Consider the following 22,215-nt stretch of genomic DNA (forward strand, 5'->3'; position numbering starts at 1 on the left):
AGAGTATCAATGAATTGCTTATATTTGTAATTTAGGTTACAACTGTTATAAACACTACTCCAATTTTCTTGAAGCAGTTCCTGCTTCAAACAATTTATATTTCCTAGCTCATATTGCTGAATTTCTTTCACAAAAGTTTTTTTTTGCTTGGATTCTGGCCCTGCAACTTAACATCTAAAATTTGATAGTTATGATCTGATAGATCTGAGCTACCTAACCTGACATTACAACCTTCTATATTTGTGAGGATATTATCAATAATTGTCTGTGAAGTTCGAGTTACTCTTGTATATTCGTGGACCTTAATTTCTAAATTATTCATATTAATAATATCTCTAATATCCTCTGTCATTTTATCCTGCCTGGCAAAATCAGTATTGAAATCTCCTACCACTATAACATTTGTGAAACGAGCGATTGTAATTTCCAAAAGTGTATGGAGCAGCTCACAAAATTTCTGCCAGTCTCCATTTGGTGACCTATAGATACCTAACACTGCTACCTCGAATCGATCATCAATTTTTAACCTTAGTCCTGTCACCTCTAAATCCATCTCAACAGAAAATCTCTTAACAAAATCCAGTTCATAAGTTTGGGTATGTTTAGCATTGCTAGTGAATATACATACACCACCACTTCTATGAGCTATTCTACAAAATTCTGATCTCAGTGAATAGCCTGGAATCCTTACTTGATTTATTTCATTTATTTTTAAGCCATGCTCTGTGAAAATAACAATGTCAGGATCCTCCTGTTTAAGAAATACTTCTAATCTGTCAATTTTGTTGCGAAGATACTGAATATTTTGATGATAAATACTAAAAACCTTACCATCTTGTGCTACTCTATCTCTAGCATTTGTAGCTATTTCCCTTTCCCTGTTTTGAGCCAATTTACTAAAAAATCGTTATTTGTTTTTTTGACTGTTTTTAAAACAGAGGATTGCAAACGGCTTTCAATCAGCTCTGCCAATCTATTACAAAAGATTACTTTGCCAGATCGATTTAGATGCAACCCATGATTAGTGAAGTTATGTCTTTTCAGCCTTTCATTTAGAAAACAAATCCCCAGTTGTTTAGAATTCTTATTTTTTAGGCTGTTGATTGTATTATGGATTGATTTGTTTGTCAAATTGATTGCTTCATTTAATTCTGGCCTATCAAACCTATTAGGAATAGTACTTATTATTAAGTTTGTTTTTTTGCTGAGTGGCACAATTTCCTTGATTTTTTCTGTTACTTGAGGAAGATGATTCAAGTTAGGTTCATTTATATTATTTGAGCCACCCAGTACAATTAGATAGTCATTTTCATCAAAGTCTTTAGTTTGTTCCCTAGCTGACTCTACAACTGCATTAATTGATGCACTTGGCTTGAAAAAACATTGGACATCAAATTTATTTTTTAATTTTTTATCAAGGAGATCACTGCAATCACGTCCATGACTGGACGTCAGTAGCAGAACTCTCCCTTTCCTATCTTTATTTCCCTCAGCTATATTTTTGGTTGCTGTCTTCAAAACCTCACTGTACGTTTTATTTCGACCATTTTCAGAGCATTTCCCATCATTTAGGTTAGATTCTATTTTTTTGCATTTGGACAGAGGTTCTATCATACATTTAGTATTATCAAATTTAGATTTTAGTTTCTTTATTACTTGAACTGATGACTTATTATTAGAAATGATGGATGAAGCAGCATGTGAAACAACTGTTGTTTCTGAATCATCAGATTGTGAGCTAACTGAATTTGATGCTGAAGATGAATGGGCACTAGAAACGGTGCACTCATTCTGAGACTGAATCACATTAGAAACAACATTCTTACCTCCTGAATTGCTAGTAAAGGAATCATGTAAAACAGTGTGATGTCGCTTATCACATTTTTGGCATCTCTTTGAAGAGTAGTTGTGATTGTCAGTGTAAGGATTAAGGCAATTGAAACACAACCCTTCCCTTTTGATTGCATCATAACGTTGATTGATGGGAATCTTTGAAAAATTGACACATTTGAAAATCCCATGAGATTGATCATTGCAAAACTGACAGGATACTGATGGCTGAAAATTATTCAGAGTATTATTTTGAGCAAAAGGACGAGTATTTTGCCTAACATTGGGTGCATTTGAAGTAGCTTGAGTAAAAACCTTTTGATTAGTTGGTGGATTTGATGGGCTATGAGATGAAATAGCATCCATTACCTTACATTGATTTTCAAGAAATTCCCACAGTTTATCCATAGTAGGGATTTCATTTATTTCAATGTGTTTTTCCCATTCGCGCAAGATATTAGAGTCAAGTTGAGAAGTGATTTTTTGCATGTAAAGTAAATCTCTTATTTGATCATCCAATTCGAGCGCTTCTAAAGCATTAATGTGACATTTACAGTGATCAATGAAAGCTCTAAGAGATCTGGAACAATTTTTCTTGAGTGCTGGGGGTGATTCAATACCTTGAATGTGAGTACTTGCAATTAATCTGGGGTTATTGTACCTCTGTGTAAGCAGATTCCATGCAAGCTCAAAGTTTCCATTCCCTGGAGGAATATTCTGAATGCGTGCAAGGGCTTCACCACTGAGAGCTTTGCGCAAATAATACAGCTTTGTAGCTGGAGCCAAAGTTTGATTTTCAATAACCATATTGGAAAAGGTATCACGGAATTCAAGCCATGAATCAAAGGAACCTGAAAACTCTGGTAACGGTATCATTGGTAATTGTAGACCTTGATAAATAGGCATAGTGGGTTGCAAAGGCAGAGAATTGACATTATTAGCAGTCACTGAAGCAGATGGCGATTGATTTGTGTTGATTACACTATTATGATCTACAGACCCCGGTGATTTGGGAACTGGAGAGGAGTTTGGTGACATATGTTCTATTGCCGGTGCTTGAAATGTAGCAACTTGCTGCTGTGAATCATAATTTTTCAAAATTGTATTTACATTAGCAATTAACATTAAAAATTTTTCTGTGACAATTTGATGTTCATTGTCATCAATGTCATCTGAATCAAATTCCAGGCTTATCTCTTCATAACGCTGCTCAAAGTTGAGCAATTTAGTTTTGACTGCTAGTAGTTTTTGAAAATCATTTTCATCATTGATTTTAAAATTGAAATATTCAGTATAAAGCCAAGATAGATTTTTAATGATGCCACTTCTCACAGTGAGAAGGCTGTTTCGTTTGCCTTTAGGAGGCATATTGAAAATTGGAACGATACCTCAATTGAAAATGTTCGACCTCCTCTTACACTGGATGGCTACTGGTGTTGTATCCAATTGTTGGGAACAATGACATAAGTGCTTGATTGAATGTATCAGTATGAGCAACTCCATACAAATATGACCCTTGAACATACAGAAATAAACACTATGAATAAAAGTATAAGACAAGAATCATTACACAATTGATGTAAAATAATGAATAAGAATAAATGTATTTTCTAAGCATATGTCAATATGAAGTATCCGGCCCGGAGGACCAAACTTATAATGATAAATATGCTCCTGATATCTATCAAAATAACTTTCTGGTAGCAAAATTAATAGAGGACCAGGTAGGCTGAGTCCTGAATACAACTTGTCCTACCAAAACAATAGGTAATGCAAATAATTGCAAAATCAAATAGTGAATAATTGTTATTTATATTGTTGAATTAATTGTGATGTAAGTTTCAAAATACATAAGTTGAATGTGATGCCAATTGTAAAGACTTTTAAATTGTAAAAAAAACAAATTCAAAAAAAAAAATTATTTTGTATTCAAAATTTTGAATATTATTCAATGTCCTGGAATGACAAACTCTTTGATTGCCTTTGTAGGCAGAGCTCATAAGTAAGATAAATCTATATAAGTAAATGAACAATAGCAGTATGAATGATAATGAATGAATGAAAATAGACAGATGAATGAATAAGAATGGATGATATTACAAATTTATGATGAATATACAATCACTCAACCTGAATATCTTGAGGATGTCAAAGCTGTCGAAGATTGTAGGGATTTGTAAGAAATGCTCCGGCAATGGAAATCATCATCACCATACCGGCCAGAGAGTGGGAGGGTATATGTAACCCCAAAGTGGAATGCTAAATTGCACAGTCGACCAAGTGAGTGGGAGGGTATATGGAACCCCAAAGTGGATGCAATTTCGACTGTCAATAGAGACTGCAGACCTTTATCGGTAGATTCGATCGTAGGTAGAATTGTAGAACAGATTCGGTAGCAGATTGATTCGAGAGATGTAGAGAGAGATTGATTGAGTTTCCCAAAATCCAAACTTTGGATAGAGGAAAAGAAAATACCCTACGGTAAGAAAATATGTTGACTGTAGCAACAGCGCTCTGAACTACACAGAGTTCAGAGTACAAAGAGTTTGAAAACAAGAATATGAAATAAAGATTTGTAGAAACATCAAGCAATCTTGATGATTTCGGAATTTCGCAGAAATGCAATGGAATCGAAATTCTAAATTGACATCTTTTAAAAAAGATTGAAATAGATGAACAATGTAGAATTGGAAAGAGCTTTAAACTAAATTCTAAAAATAGAGTTCAGAAAAGCGTGTTCAAATTGAAAGTGAGGTTACACCTACCAGAAGTTTGAGATTCAAACACAATCCGTGAAGACATACAAGTTGTTTGATTGAATTAGGCCAATATTTATCGCAAATATGCCAATGAAACATGAAAGTAATGAATATTCAGCTGGAATAAATTCAAATTCGAAAATTGAAACAAGAGCTGGCCAATTCCCACATTCCGGAATCGAGTTGAAAACAAAGAAGCAGCACACCAGCGCCACACAAACCGAGTGGAGCAAAACCTCCCTAAGACAGTTTCCGCGAGTGAGAAATGCAAGAATAAAGATACAAAACACAAATATTATTCAAAAGCAAGTGAAAAAGGACAAATTTGAAATTAATCAAATAATACTAGACAACAAATTGAAATTATTACAAAGATACAAATATTGGAAACAATGCAGACAAAATCTGCCAAACGTTGGCTATACTGGCAATGCGCTAAGTTCAAAGATGAAGGATGATGCAAATTGAGTTTTAACAGGGACATAGAAGTCAATGTAGAAAGAGTGATAGATCGCTTTGATAAGGGAGGCAAAAGCCTCCCCCTGAAACCCCTATGTTTGCCCCTCCACCAAGAAATCACCTCCTGGATCCGCCACTGTATGGATTGAGGGATCATCCACAAATGAGTGGCAATACCTAACATATTTGATTGATCATCACTCATTATTATTGAACGAAAATCCAAATTGAATAGTGTAAATCACCCCGAAGTTTCATCTAGCAGTCTGTCCAAACAGGCGTGAGCTCTGAAGGATTAGGCCGACCCACCACTACTCACTCACATAAGCGCTGTCCGCGTTTGTGTGTGTGAGTGAAGGGACCTGCCCGCTAATGATCCTTCTATGAATCGCCTTGTGTTGAAAAAAAACATTTTTCGTACTGTCAACTCCACTCAATTTATACTCCAATTACTGAACTCTAGCAATTATTCCTTTCAAAATGAGTCCAAACACGGTACAATTGTGACAACTCTAGACAGTTTTATAGTCAAAAGGTTATGATATAATAAATAAATTAGACTTTTTCAAAAGCTTAGAGTTGTCACAAATGTACCGTGTTTGGACTCATCTTGGAAGAAATGATATGTAGATTCCAGTAATTGGAGTATGAATTAAGAAAAGTTAACAGTTGGAGAAATGTAATTTCTCAGCACAAGGAATACTTGGTGATAGCACAGGCATTCTATTGGTTTCAATTGAATTGTTCTTCATTCTTTCCTAGAAGACCCAAAAGCGCAGGTAGGCAGAGCGGGTGTGTCTGTGCATGGGGGAGCAAAGGTCAGCTTAATCCTTCAGGCCTCATGGCTGCTTGGACAGACTATAGCTGTTTACCGTGTTGTTTGCAGTAGAAGAAGTCTTCGGGGTGATTCACAGCATTTAATTTGGTTTTCGTTCAATAATAATTTATTCATTAACATTCGAATAATTATTGCAATAACTCAGTAATTTTCATCTGATCATTACTTGTTACAGGATGAATTTGAATCCATTATGAAGAAAGGTGGCTATTTTTGTTTGGTTCTACTCGACTATCCTACAAAAGAAGATAGTATAATTATTGTGGACGTGAGTACCTCGAGACAGAATACAAAGCTGACACATTTTGTATGAGTTTGTTGCAGCACAATCTGCAGTCCACATATTGTTACCACATAATGAATACTGAGTCTTCACGAGCTCCCTACCAACACTCTATAGTGAGGTCTACGTTATAATGCCAGTGGAGAAAGATAGGGGGAAAACGTTGCCAAATCTCTGTCTTGCCAATGCCTTCTATAGGAGGTAGCAGACACTGGTTTCTTCTTCTGGCAATGATGACCCTGTTGACTGCCGCCCTGAACAGCTGTGCTGTGCTCATTCCATACGATGTCCTCAGGTTCCTAAGCCACGATATTCTCCTTCTTCCAGGACCTCTTTTACTTTCTACCTTGCCCTGCAATACAAGTTGGAGAAGCTCGTATTTGCTTCCGTTTCTCATTATATGTCCGAGATATTGGAGCTTCCTCGCTTTTACAGTATTGAGAATTTCTTTTCCCTTTCCCATTCTTCATAAAATTTCTCCATTAGAGACATGGTCCACCCATGACACCCTCAGCATCCTCCGGTTAAGCCACAATTCAAATGCCTCTAGTTTGCGCTCAGTTACAGCTGTCAATGTTCATGACTCTACACCATATAGAAGAATGGAGAAAACATAACATCGAAGAAATCTCATTTTCGAATTAACTGTCAAATCGTGACTTTTGAACATGGTACTCATTTTTAAGAACACAGCTCTGGCCTTTTCAATGCGGATCTTGATCTCTTGTGAGTGATCCCACTGGTCATTCAGAGTGGCACCCAGGTAAAGGTATCTATTAACTTGTTCAACTGGCTTTCCTTTAATTGTAAGATGACATCTGGGGACATTGTTCTTGCCGATGACCATCAACTTTGTCTTATCTGTATTGATATTCAACCCATGTCTCTCACTACTTTCTGTCACTCTGTCCGTCAGCATCTGCAAATCATCTAAACTCACCACAAAAATGACTGTGTCATCAGCATACCTAATGTTGTTGAGTATCTGTCCATTCACAGGAATCCCTACTTCTACATCTTCCAAGGATTCTCTAAGGATGTACTCGGAAAAAATATTGAATAACAATGGAGAAAGCACACATCCCTGTCTCACTCCTCGCTGAATTTGTATACCTTCTACACTGTCATCCTCAAAAGTCACTGATGCTGATTGGTTCCAGTACAAGTTTGTTATTATTCTGAGATCTTTATCATCTATTCCAGTCATTTTCAATATCTCAAACATTCTCTCATGTTGAACCCTGTCAAATGCCTTCTGATAATCCACAAAGCATGCATATATATCCCTGTTCACATCTCTGCATCTTTGGAATAGCACCTGGATACTGAATAAGGCCTCTCTTCTTCCGACAGAATTCCTAAACCCAAATTGCGTAGCTGATAATTGCTCTTTACAAAGCTTGTGAATCCTTTTATGTATTATTTTCAGGAATATCTTCAAGAGATGGCTCATTAGGCTGATTGTTCTATATTGATCACATTTCCTAGCTCCCGCCTACTTTGCCAATAGAATAAACACAGGTTTATTAATGTGATATTACCTGTCCATTCTAGTTCAACATATTCAATTATTCCTATACTATTAAACAAGCATTTTATGTTCGTATGTTCATAATTTCTTCTTTTGTAATACATTTTTTATGCTTCTCTACTACAGAGCGAAGCTCAGTCCCCGTTATTATTTTATTAAGCAATAAATTATATTTTTCAATAATTTCATAATGAATTCACATAACTAAGATGAAATATTTTGTCAATCAATTAATAATTCTACATTGTTGAAAAACGATCTGGCAACAGAGTAAAGCGAGAAAGAGATAGCGCTATCCGCTTTGTTGAATGGAAGACAAGGATAGCAATACCATTGTCAATCAAACACTGCCATTATAACGTGGACCTCACTCTACGGCACTGTTCCTGGGTAAGAAACATGATTATCTAAATCATATTTCGATTGTCTGGAAGTCTTCAGTTACTCACACAGCGGCCATTTTGCTTCTTCCACTTATAATTTTTTTCTGAATAATAGTTAAACATACGAAATTGAAACTGTGCATTTATAACAACTAGACAAGGCCACAAAAAATTATGATAATTTTCCAAATTCTAAAACAAAATGGCGCCCATTTGAAATTTTGTTTCTTGAATAACTCAGAAATCGTTAGCTTTACAAAAAAAATTACATGAATAACTAGTTCTAGTAAATTTAATTTTCTATCGATTGGTGCCTGTTTTTTTTTAAGATTGGATCAATATTAACTGATATATATGGCACCTTAAGTGATGGGACACCGCTGGGGGGTTAGCTGCAGTGCACACCAAATGAACTGAAATAGCTTACAAATTAATGACAAGCAAAGCAGACGGAGACAGTTGCATTGTTGTGGCAGCTGCATGCCTTGGCATGTACTGCAACTAACGGGTAGCCGTCTAGGTGTCACCCCGACTACTTGACACCTGGTCATTTTGACCATAGGCGACTACTTGTACCCTCGTAAGAATATACTATTGCCGTCAAGTAGTCCCCCTGACTACTTGACACCCACTGGACCAAAGGTGCCAACTAATCATGACCGTAAACAACAGCTTGACACCTCGCACCCTCGCGTCAGGGTGTCCCCCTGCCTAGTTGTCACCTCTTTAGAAAGGAGACAAGAGGACTGGGATGGCTCACGTCAACATGACACCTTGCATGCTGGCGTCAATTTGTCACCCTGGCTACTTGTCTGCTGTAGAGCACCAGTTGGCACAACTTACATCCCCGTGGCTTAGAGAGGAGGGATCAAGCAATTATTATTACTGGTTATGATGTGGAATTGAATTCTAAATACTTTTGGTTCAGTAACATTTTCCCGTCAAACGCACGGTTCGGGAGATATTCGCGGTCTTTGCTATTTTTAGGACAAATTTTTTCGAGTTGGTTGAAAACAGAAAAAATGAATAATAAGCCCTTATGATGACTGAACCAGATGAAGAACTCAATATTCTAAACACATTTTGTTTTGTTATATTTTCTCTTCAGACGCACCGTTTACGAGTAAATTGAGCCTAATGCTAGGACAGTCAAATTGTCATCCATTAATGATAATGTGGTAGATGTAGCTATCAGTCTGGTTATCAACTGAGGTATTACATGAAGTCTGGTAATTAATATGAGGATAAATGATTATTTGTATACACTTGCGCTCAGATGGCAATCAGACCATACGAAGGCAAATGAAAATCTTCAAGTTGTGTCTGTGTCTTCTATACTCAGAGACAATCTTCAAACAAATTTTATAAGTATGATTATCAAGAAGAGTAGCGTGTTGCCATATCTTTCACTGCAAATATTAGAGGAAGAAATTATTTCTCTAATTCCTGGGCATATTATAGTAAATAAGTGGCAATAAGAGTAAATATGAGATAGAAATTGAGACAATAAAAAAGAGACAAGGAATTTATTTTTTTAATATTCAAGATATAGATATAGATGTTCCATGTGTAATAGTAATGAGTACGAGGATATATTTCATTTTGTAGGTACATGTAAAATTTTGGCAGAAATAAGAAAAAAATGGTATAATCAATGGATATTGGAAAGGACAGAGGTAATAGAGTATTTCTTGTCCGAAAATAAATAAAAAAGATAATGTTAAATATTTAGGTATAACAATTGATCCCTATCTAAGATGGAACACCCATATAGATAACATGTGTAAAAAACTAAGATTTCTTATTTACAAATTTTATCAAATCAAACAACTGAACAATGTAAACATAACAAAGCTGATATACTACTCATATGCACAATCTGTATTACAATACGGTATTCGGGCTTGGGGAGGTGCTTTGAATGCTCATTTTAACAAACTTTTTATTATTCAAAAGCACCTAATTAAAACTATCCTGGGTAAACCTCGTCTGTATCCAACTAAATATTTGTTCAATGAGTTTAAGGTATTAACAGTCCGTCAACTTTATATCAAAAACCTAATAATTTTCATTAAAAATAATAGACATCTTTTTCTTTTCCGTGATACAAATCTCAATTTGCGTCCTTCCAGAAAGAGATTTGGAAACATAAGAATGGATCTCAATGTTTGCAGAAGACAATACTTTTACATAGCAAATAAATTGATTAACAACATTCCAGATTACCTCATTGAACATATCAATGGTAGATCCGATGAATTTTTCAAAAGAAGATCTATTGAATGGATAATAACCACTAAAATAGAGGATAAAATTTTTGATTAATTCATATTATCTTTCTCTATCAAGGTATGTTTTGCTGGCACTCTTGCATCTCTTTCTCTTTCTTTCTCTTTCCCTTTCTCCTTCTTTTCACTTCTTCATCTCTTTCATTCAATATTATGATATTGAATTTCTTATTATTTTTGTTAATGTAATGTTGGCAACTCTCACCTGCGCACAGGATTTTCCTTGCAGGTGATTGGTTTCTTGTATTTTTGCTGTTCAAGTGAAATTTTTGAATGTATTGGTTTTGGAAGAAACAATAAAGTTTTGAATTTGAATTTGAATTTTTGAATTTAAATGGTAAAAGTTGGAGGAATCTAGTGTGATATGTGAAAGCTGCATTAAAGTACAGAGGGGAAATAATGAATGAGTTCAATTACTGATTTATACCAGAAAAATAAGTTGTATAACTGTGAATATTAATTCAGAATAGGAAATTAGGTATATTATTTTGATTTCATGCTTCCGATAATATTATAACGCAAGCCTTGCCACATTGTTTGTTTGTATTGTTCATTGATCAATTAATTAATTGTGTAGGCTGTTCAAGATATTATAATTTATTGCTCGTTTTCTATTGATCACCAAAAGTTTACAGTGGTTATTGTTTTTTTCTCTCTCTCTCAACTTCGGCTGACAGCAGAAAATGCCAAGCTAAATGAACTTAGAACACTTATTGATATCATCAAGAAATACTATTTATTATATACATTTAATATCAATACTGCTATAATATTGTCTTGTGAATAAAGTTATTTTCTTTCTTCTTTCTTTCTTTCAAATATTCAAGATAATTTATTGAAGACTCTATCAACAACCAGTCTGTTTCTATACCCATTCTTGATTGCACCATGGTTGAAAAGGCCCACTCACAAAGACATGATGTTGAAGATACAAAATTAGGAATCTTAATGCCTTTTCATATAAAACTTGATAGTTTTGCTTCATTTTCCAACTTTCAAATGAAGAGCCAGCCGGAATGGTGATTTCTTGTGGAGTGGAATCGAGGTGATAGGTTGTCGTGACCATAGACGACTACTTGTACCCTTGTAAAAATATACCATCGCTGTCAAGTTGTCACCCCGACTACTTGTCACCCCGACTACTTGTCACCTACTGGACCGGAGGTGCCAACTTGTCATCACCGTAAATGACAACTTGACACCTCGCACCCTCGCGTCAGGGTGTCCCTCCGACTAGATTTCACTTCCTTAGAAAGGAGACAAGTGGACGGGGATGGCTCACGTCAACTTGTTCCCTAAAAACCGGTTTCAAAAGAGTACAAGTAGTCGGGGTGTCAAGTAGTCGGGGTGGCACCTAGTCGCGCTCCCCAACTAAATCCCCAGTGGTCTCCTATCACTAAGGCTGCCATATCTCAGTTAATATTGGTTCAATCTTGAAAAATCAGGTACCAATCGATAGGTAACTCCTATCCAACTTGTGTAGGAACTACATAGTTCCTGAATCAAACTTGTGTGAACGAAATCTTATAAATAAATGGTGAACTGAGAAATAGTGCTTCTCCAGGGGTAGATGTTATCAGTACTCATTGTGTGAAATTGATAAGAGAACATATTGTTCTGCCATTGAAACATATCGTGAATAGATGTTTTTCAGTAGGTTATTTTCTGAGGGCGTTCAAGTCTGCAAAAATTATTGCATTGAATACGTCTTGTGATAAGGCAAATCCAGAGAATCATCGACCCATTAGTATTTCTAACAGTTTCTCTAGAATTATGGGAAAGATTATTGAAAAATAGTTTTAAATTACCTAGATATCAATAATTTCCCAGGGAGAAATCAATTGGGTTTTCAGTCTACAACTGAGGCAATCATCCTCCTTATTGAATTGATGGATGGAAACTTCAATTCCAAACAAAAAACACTGGCTGTATTCTTAGATCTGGCAAAAGCGTTCGATACAGTTCCCCATGGCATTTTATTGAAGGAATTAGATAAATGTGGAATGAGGGGCTTATTCAATGACCTACTGAGAAACCATCTCCAGGAAAGAAAACAAACATTAAACTTAAGTGGTTCATCAGTTACAGACTACTAATCTAGTTTTGGTCTACCACATAGTACAGCTCTGTCCTCGGTATTATTTTTCATCCACTTGAATGATTCTCCGAAATTACCAATACCATATTGTACCCAGATTTCATTTGCTGATGATACAGCACTAATGTTCTCCGGTGAATCTTGGCTCCAAGTTAACGAATTTTCAGGAATGAAGGCTTAAACATTATGAAGAATTGGATGGATAATCATATTCTAACTGTTGACTTGGAAAAACAAAGTATATTACCTTTTCTCCAACACTAGCAGGTCAACCAGATTATTCATTGCAATTAAAAATACTCACGGATCCTCGATGTTTAAATACTGGTCTGAGTTGTTTGTGCCAACAAATTGAAAAAGTTTATTCCATAAATCACTTGGAAGTTATGGTGGGTAGACATAAAAAATTGGATTCTCATATGAATTACCTATCTTCTAAACTTGAATTTCTCATTTATAGCTTCTACAAAAAAAACATTTGAAAGACCTTGATGTGATAAGATCAATCTATTTTGCGTATGCCCACTCGTGGTACCAATATGCCATTGAAGCTTTGGGTGGTGCATATGATTGTCACTCCAATGGAGTTTAGACATTACAAGAGCATCTTCTAAGAGCAGTACTGGGTAAACCGAATCGATACCCAAGCAAGAAACTTTTTGAAGAATTAAACGTACCCACACTTAGACAAATGTATGTAACGAGGATTGTCTCGCACTTAGATAAAAATGGAAGTAATCTAGAGATTGGGAATATACTTCATCAAACACGACCAGGAGCAACAAATAATTTCAATATCAACTTGGTGAAATTGGTGGTTTGCAGACATTTTTGCAATACATTATCAGGGAAATAAATGTATCAGTTGAGCAGAATATATATGCCTCAGTACTTGAATTTCAATAGATAAATAATTGATGTTTCGTTTGAGTTTTAAATGTCTTCCAATCTTTTATATTGTTGATAATTGATTGAAAGCATGTTAGTAAGCACTTATTGTAGAAAAGTGTTATGGCATTCTTTTTATTACTCAAAAAGATGTAGTGTGTTATTCTTTTTGATTAATTCATTCTATTAATTTTCTTGTATTTTTCTCTATTCATTTCCATCTAGAAGAGTGATCATATTTGATTTGTTTTTGGTTATCACCTAGTGGATATAATGTGAACACGAAATTACTTCATACTTTTTCTTCATCATCGTATTATTTATTGGCATTACTATTAGTAGGCTACTTTCCAATTTCATTTATCTTGTCTTGTTGTTGTTTTTCATTCTTTTAATTTGTACTGTTCTCTTCACGAACTCACAGTTAGCGCACAAGTCTGACTTTGCTGGCTGTGCCAAAGATTTATTGTAATTTACATTTTGAGTTATTTGAGAGAAAAAACATTTTAAATGGCCGCCATTCTGTTTTATGTATTTGAAAAGATAACATAATTCTCTTGTAGCTTTGTCTAGTTGTTATAAAAATGGTTGTGTACAGTTTCAATTTCGTATGTTGAACAATTATTCTCCACGTCCACGCTCTAATGGCAGTGTTCAATTAGCAATGGTATTGATATCCTTGTCTATCATTCAATAAATCTGATAGCACTATCTCTTTCTCGCTTTGCTCTGTTGCCAGATCGTCTTTTAGCAATCAATAATCAATTAACTCAATCATGGAAATGATTGAAAAATATAATTTCTTGCTTAAAAAAAATTCAATTTATTATTTTAAACGAGAATGAACAGTCGATATTACATCATTAAACCTGTATCAGCTATCGTCTATAGAAGGCATTGACAAGACAGAGGATCGGCAACGTTGCTCTGCTATCTTTATTCACTGTCATTATAACGTGGACCTCACTATAGATTGGTCGAGTGGCTCTTTGACAACTTATGCATCGTGAGAATCTGCAGATTGCTCCCAGCGGTCAGAATGTGTTTGGGCACTCACAGATTGAACGTAACTAAGTGAACGTCCGTGACGTCATCACGAGTGATGTCATTTCAATCTCACTAGCAGCCGACATTACGTTCCCCGACTAAAGGAGCAAAATTCAAATTCACTACAGCATCCTAAGGAATCTTCAAGCAAAACACTACTGTATTATGACAACATATTGGCCAAGTTAATGAGATACATATTTCTATCATATAATTACATTCCAGTTGATATTGAAAGATTGGGCTAGAATCATGAAAGTACGAACAATCATTCATTGAGATACAGTCATCTTGAATAAATAATCTCTGTCAAATCGGTTCTAGCAGACACATCGTCTCAATCATTCATTCTAATGTTTTGACTTTTCATTTCTGAATCTTGTTTTAATGACAAAGACAATGTGGGTGATAGAAAATGATATATTTTTGATTTCTTGAAACCTTTAAACACTAATAACTTCGAACCTCCGTCACTCAGCGTAGCAAACATATCAACACTGTTCATTTTCTCACTCATGGTGACAGACTGAAAGACTCAATATGTGCTAATTATCTAAAAGTTGATGAGGTGGTGTGGTTTTGACAAACCGGGGGATTCCCGGTCGTCAACCTTTTCAACATACTGTCAGAGCTGGAAATTCGATGCATTCATGATTTCAAAATTCATCACAAGTCTACATAAATCAATGGAACACTTTTCGAGTAGATATAAAATGATGCTTTAGACCGGTTTTTCTGCTCGAAATCACCTCCCCCCTCTCCCACCTCGTTCACCCCATCACCCCTACCCCTCGCCCACAGGGTGGGAGGGGTGTTCTAAAAATAGATTTCCCCTTCCCCTTGCCCAGTGGTGATGAGGGGGATGAAAAGAGAGAAAGATATATCTCTCTCTCTCTTTCTAAAAATAGATTTCCCCTTCCCCTTGCCCAGTGTTGATGAGGGGGATGAGAAGAGAGAAAGATATATCTCTCTCTCAAATAGATTTTCCCTTCCCCTTGCCCAGTATAGATGAGGGGGATGAAGAAAGTGAGGGAAAAAATAATTTCCCTTTGAGGGGAAAAATTCCCTCTCTCTACATCTATACTGACAGATTAAAGTGAATCCTTCTCTCTACATCTAATGCTATACTGACAGATTGAAGTGAATCCTTCTCTCTACATCCAATGCTATACTGACAGATTGAAGTGAATTGAGAAACTCCCTATCACTCTACATCTATACTGTCATATTAAAGTGAATTGAGAAATTCCCTCTCACTCTCTCTCTTTCTCTCTCTCTCTCTCTCTCTCTCACACACATCTAATGCTATACTGACAGATTGAAGTGAATCCAGAGAGAGGTCAATGATCTAAGTTCTTTTACATTTTTTATCTGCAATATCGTACAAGCATTTCCAAAGTTCATCGGAATTTTTAACAACAGATCATTGTGAATCATTTGTACAATCATAATGTAGATGGCCGCTGTCTAGTATATCGAGCAGTTCAAATATCTCACATAAAATTGGAAAGTGTACATTTTCTGTTTTTGTTAACGGTAAATCAGCATCTTGACATCCTGTTGAAAATTTAATATTCTTCGCAATTGAATCAAATTCGTTAAATGAAATTCCCATCAAGAGACGAGTTAATTTTTTGAATTTTGAAAAACCATAACACTGCATGTTAACGGCTTCCCAGATGTTTGGCATGTGTCTCTGTTCTATAAATTAACAACGTGCACATGTTGTACCTACAACAGTTGCTTGAAGGGGCTCGTGTCTCGCTTGTATAAAAAAGATCACACCACACGCGCTGCTGTTGACAGGTCTAGCTCTGACCAGCTACTAAACTAAAAAGTGAGTGGGATATTGGAATGAAAAATCATTTGAACACAGAAAAAGTTTATTTACTAATTTCACCACAACTATTCATGATTTCATCTTCAATTTTAATTAACTTATCTATACACAAATTATGAGGATGATAAGAACATAGATAGTCTCTTATGCCATTTAAATTAACCATGCTTAGAAAAATGTCTTTCAATTGTTTCGCCAAACTATAATTTTCACGAGTTAATTTCCCAATTGCAGTTTCACACTCATCATACCAATCAATACAGTTTTTTAACCTAACTTCCAACTCGTTGTCAGCAGCCAACCACTTTCTCGGATCCATGATGAGCGAATGAACAAAACTAAGTGTAGGCTGGCACTATTATAGAGTAATTAAGTGGTCTTTCTTCATTAATTGCAGACAGACAACATGTACGTGCTTTATGCAGTCTCAATGCATGCATGCAATAAACACACAAAATCTCTTTTCCGTTGTAGAAGAATCCATAACGAGCAAAGTTTCTTTTCTGCGAATTCGTGTACATCGCAGCCATTTTCATACTTTGCATTCGATTGTTTTCACACATGAAATTATTTGTTTGATACATATTTTTAAACAACAGAGAATTATAATGTTGAGCAGAGAACAAAGCACACTGTCCATCTGGTCTATTTTTATGAATGTTACACACACCATAACACCATGAACTAGTGAAAAAGCTGAAATCGGGTTTTGCAAAATCCTCTGGTATACATTGAACCTTGTATGTAATCTTCTCAAAAACTTTGCTTTCTCAGTTCCTTTTGTGAAAATTTTCTTATAACCTACAAGGTAATCACGTATTAATGAGTCAGTGTATTCTAAATCTCCATCCTCCCATTTTATTTTATGATAGTGACGTTCTAACCATGTTACATCGTTATACAATTTTGCACTCAATTCTGTCTTTGCAAATGGTGATTTGAAATGGAATACAATATAATTATTAAACTGATCAATTATGGCAAGTTCTTTCACAATAATTTGATCACAATCTTGTTTAAACCAGTGAAGATCAACTGTAGCAATTTTCGTACTCGCTTGCTTGTCCACTTCTTTCTCTTCAGCGGGCTCGTCGAATCCTCCGTCTTTCTCCCTCTCCTCCTCCTCTTCCCGTTTCTGCTCCTCCTCCACCTGCTGTGGCTTCTGGATCGGTGTACTGCACCTTGGTTCATAATAGAAACTATCGGAATCAAGATCACACTGGATACCAATAGACTGAGTTTGCACTTTGTCCAAAATATCAGAACACAAAGAATAGGACATTTTAGATGTTACCTGTTCAAAGGTGAAACTGATAATGAACGAAATTTGTCAGAGTGCACACCTTATATAATATTGCAGCCGGTGCGCTCTATCAATAAAATTACTGAACTTCTTTCACCATGCTCGTCAGAGGTGTGTACTCCATCACACGATCGCTAATTAAAACGCAATAGACGGGAGTATTTGCACTATTAAATTCCATTTCAATACGAACATCTGTCGATGATTTCAAATGACTTGCTTGGTGTGAACAGTCCACAACAACCAGCAGTGTTGAATCACAAAACGTTTTAAAGTCAATTTCTGTTCCGAGTTCGCTATTGATTGAATGATTATAATACGAGGGCGCGAAATCCGAAAACATCTGGTATAATACCTCCTTTTTACCTAGCAGATTTTCATATGGATGATACTCGCTGTTCAAATATACTTTAACATTGTAAATACCGCAGCTATCAAAATTGGATATTGATTTTTTTATTTTATTCTTACGATCGGTTTGAAATGCAATTATAACGTATTTTGGACTATCAAAACTCGATGTGGTGCGAACTGCCCAAGAATGGTTAAGTGAATTTTACAAATTTGGTAATTCACAAATTTCCCAATGCCGGAAACCTAATTTCAGTGGAGTGTCAGCATCGAGCAGTCTCATGTGATCTTCTAAAGTTATGTAGGGCATTCTCCATTGCAGTTTTGTAATTTTCACACTAACGCTTGTTCCAGTTGTGGACTAAACACAATTTAGGTCTGTCGGTGACCTCAATAAGACGAGTTCCTGTTTCAAATTTAAAATTATTCTTTGAAAATCTTCAAAAAACGGGAGGATTAATTTCAGCGGTACACAGAAAGTGAATTTATTATCCATTAGCTCATATCCTGCTCTGTCAAAACCAGCCAAGTGATATGTGTTCTTATCGAGCGTATTCTTCACTAGTATAGCTTTAATTGTGGATGTTAATCCAATCAATCTTGATTTAGAAATTTGCTGACCTGCTAATTCATATCGTATTTCGTCAAAATGGTTGCCGATTACGTTACTGCTTAATTTATAGTCTGCTGCAACTGGTGCATTAGCCGGGTCTGTTCCCGGTTTTGTACAGTTAACTGTTCCCTCAATAAATATAAATGATTTGCAAGGTAAAGAACAGACATCTAAAGAATTTATGCCAATACGTGCCTCGTCAGAGTTTTTTATTTCCTGTCCCGAATAAACTGTATGAGTGTGAAATTGGAATTTGGTTATATCATTATAAAACTGAAGGTCTGTCTCCACGTCCAGAATTTCACTAATTGCGGCCGCTCCTCCTAACATTCCGCCAATCAACTATAAAACCTAACTTTTCTAATATTCTCGCACTTTGAGCCGACAAAGCACGTTTGTTTTTAGGTGTTGACGCTCTCACGTTTGTCTCTCTAATGATATTGCATGTACACGTCTTATTTGAACGTGGATTGAAAACAAGATAACCTATTATGTTTACTTTTGTTTTTCACGTATGTGAAACCCAATTGTAATTGTATCTCCACGGAAATCAATAAACGATCCGTTCTGGTCTGTTACCTTCACATTAATAGTTTGAATTTGATGCGTATTCAAAGGTACATAAATAATCGGCGATGATACTTCGTTTATTAAATAGCCGCTAGGAACCTTTGGCAAAAATTCGTAGATTATATGTTTTTGTTTTCCGTCAGAGTAACTACCACATGCTAAATTACACTCGAGTACAATACTACCAATGCTTGTTATGTTAACCAAATGCTGGGAATAATGCCATTTATTTGGTTCCAAAACAACATTATCAAAACCAAGTATCTAACCAATCGAATCAGTACGTGTTAAATCAATGGATTTATCAGAATGAATTTCAATCTTCATAGTATTTGCGTTTGCTCATATAATAAGTTTATTCTTCTTCTCCTCATCAATATTCAATTTATTCTTTTAAGATTTTATAATATCCTCAACTTCATATGCACCTGTATCCAGCTCAATTAATCTATCACCATATTTGAAGCTGGAATTTGTTCCTTTGTTAACGTTTGCAATACTATTGTAGCTACAAAAATTAATCAATCCAATTTCCCATTCAGGATTTTTATCCAATTCTATAATTTCTTGTATATGTTCGTAGAGGTTACTTGTATTAGATCTTAATGTGATAACAACCATCTTGTAATGTGTGTTCAGCACAAACACTTAATTACAACTGATTTGCAAGAAACAATAATGTAAGATGACCACAGAAATCACTATTTAATGGTTGCATGTACTCTACATTATAAAATATATTTACTCCAATTTCCTTTTTCCAATATTTGTCCAATTCGTATGGCGGTTGTGAATTTCCAATTGGATCAAAATACCAAACATTGGAGCCGACTTTTTTATATGCAACCCAATGTGTACCACCATCCTCGCTTTCCCTCGCTAAATTCACAATGGCATTTTTTTAGAATTTCGTTTTTTAGAATTTTTTTGGGTAATGCATCTAGCATATATATATACCTCTTAGCCATATCTGTAATAATTTCGACCAATCAATCAAATCATAACTACTCAATTCTCCTTCAATATTCATGTCTTCTTCTTCTTCTTCTCCCTACTCTTCTTTGTTGTTCTACGTTTCTTAACTTGTTTTTGAGGGAATAAACTCACTCCATATGATGATGACGGTGGTGGAGGGGGTGGAATTAAAACTCTACCCCCACTAGTTATTTGAGGAAAAGGCTTCAAAAAATACCCTTTTCCTGCAATATGCTTTTTCAACTGAGCTATAGCTTTGCGTCTAATATCATTACTATAACTTCTCCTCCCATTCTTCCCCTTCTTCTTCTTCTTCTTTCTCAAAGACCCACCAAACGCCACTTCAGCTTTCATGACGTTTGTAACAAGATGGCTAAGTGCTTTCTCGGCAGGAGGTGTTTGTGGATTTTTGAAAATGTCCCACGCAGCGATTGCTAGAGCCCTGTCAGCTACCGCTTGAGTTTTATTATCACTATTTTGCGTATATGCTATATCATGTACCTTACAGGCTCTATCTAATGAATTTATACCTTGATCACCTCTCTTTAACCTTTCATTAACCTTTGTGCCCGGGCCCCACCACTGGTATCCCAGAATATGAATTTCATCTTGCAGATTGTCAATTATCTTATTTAGAATAGTTGATGTGACATTACCTGCCAAACCTGACACACCCTTAAAAAGTTTTGCTGCTGAACTCATGATTCCTTAACCTCATTTCCTCAAACTCTGCTTTCTCCTACATACCATTTTCTCACCTTTCAACTCAATGGTTGAACATCAACTGAGGTTAATTAATTAATTAATCATTACACCAACTTAATCAAAAGAAAATTGAATTGGTTTAATTTTCAATCGAGTTGGAAATGAATTCACACACTATTGCTATGATACATTGCTTGAATGATAAGAATATTATTCCAAATAACAAATAATCTGAAAAGGTGAAGGCAATTTGAAAAGGGGGAAATGACGCCATCGCGCCCACCCATATCTGCAGGAACACGTGCCAAAACAGATGTGGGAGTGAGCGAGTCACCGAAGCCAGCGCTTGGCTGTATGGCTGTGTGTGTGTGTGTGTGTGTGTGTGTGTGTGTGTGTGTGTGTGTGTGTGTGTGTGTGTGTGTGTGTCTGTGTCTGTGTAGCAGTAAAGACTACTGAGCATGCTCGCAACAAACTATGAGAGGGGTGCTCACCTTATTTAAATATCATTCACAACAGAGTGTAAGCAGGTGAACCATTCTTCTTCTGTGTTTCTATTATTCATTGTGACCTTATCAACAACAGGTAAGAATTGAAAACCATTTTTTATCAAATATGTACACAATTTATTATTAATCACTACATTATATACTACTACTACTTGTAAAGCATCTCACCACAACATGGTATGAGAATAAGATTGTTAAATTTTAACAATCTTAATGTCAGTCCATGTAGCGGTGAGATGCTTCACCACTATTCCTAAATTCTTACAATTACCATTGAATTTAATAACTTCTGCAGGAGAAATTAAGGACGAAAATCTCTGAGATAGATATACCTCAGAGATTTTCTTCGTGGATGAAATGTTTATTTTTAATATTATCCATCTGCTGTGGTGGTTTGTCCCCTCAAGAGCCGAGATGATACTGTGCGGCACATCTTCCGCCAGCTCGTGGTGATGTGTCCACGGTTTAGCTGTGGGTGTATTAATGATTGCGACAAAGTCCATCTCATCCTCCTCCCCTCGCCGCGCCTCCTTCATCAGCGGGACAAGCGATGAGTTGTCCTCCATTGCAGCACGTTTCTGTTGAAAAATATTTGATTAGTGTCTTATTTGTTTCAGATTATCATCATACTAGAGAACTTGATCAATAGATTTACTACACAATCTCTACATCAGATTATTGTCATAATCTCAACTTGACATCATCAGATTGACAAGACATTCTCTACATAAAGTGAGTAATATCAGTTATTGAAATAATATTTCCTTGCTATCGGATAATTGATGCATGATCGAATACTTTAAACAATAATTCAATTTCTAATCAGTTCAAATAATATTGTAACAAATGATTGATGCATGAACGTTCTAATCAGTTCAAATGATATTGTAACAAATAATTGATGCATGATCGAATACTTTAAACAATAATCCAATTTCTAATCGGTTC

The 22,215-nt window shown here is 35.7% G+C and overlaps 1 protein-coding gene across 2 annotated transcripts in view; it reads left to right on the forward strand.

The window, feature by feature from the left end:
• The window catches only part of LOC111059238, a 71,165-nt gene that overhangs the window by 18,683 nt on the left and 30,267 nt on the right, over positions 1 to 22,215 (forward strand). For both annotated transcript variants that reach the window (XR_005572187.1, XM_039435733.1), the window contains exon 3: positions 6,062 to 6,154. Coding sequence is in view for 1 of the 2 variants with exons in the window: in XM_039435733.1 (XP_039291667.1) it covers positions 6,062 to 6,154 (93 nt within the window). In the remaining variant the exon portion in view is untranslated. The remainder of the gene's footprint in view (positions 1 to 6,061; positions 6,155 to 22,215) is intronic.

This window comes from Nilaparvata lugens, chromosome 9 (genome assembly GCF_014356525.2).
Source record: "Nilaparvata lugens isolate BPH chromosome 9, ASM1435652v1, whole genome shotgun sequence".
NCBI lineage: Eukaryota > Metazoa > Arthropoda > Insecta > Hemiptera > Delphacidae > Nilaparvata > Nilaparvata lugens.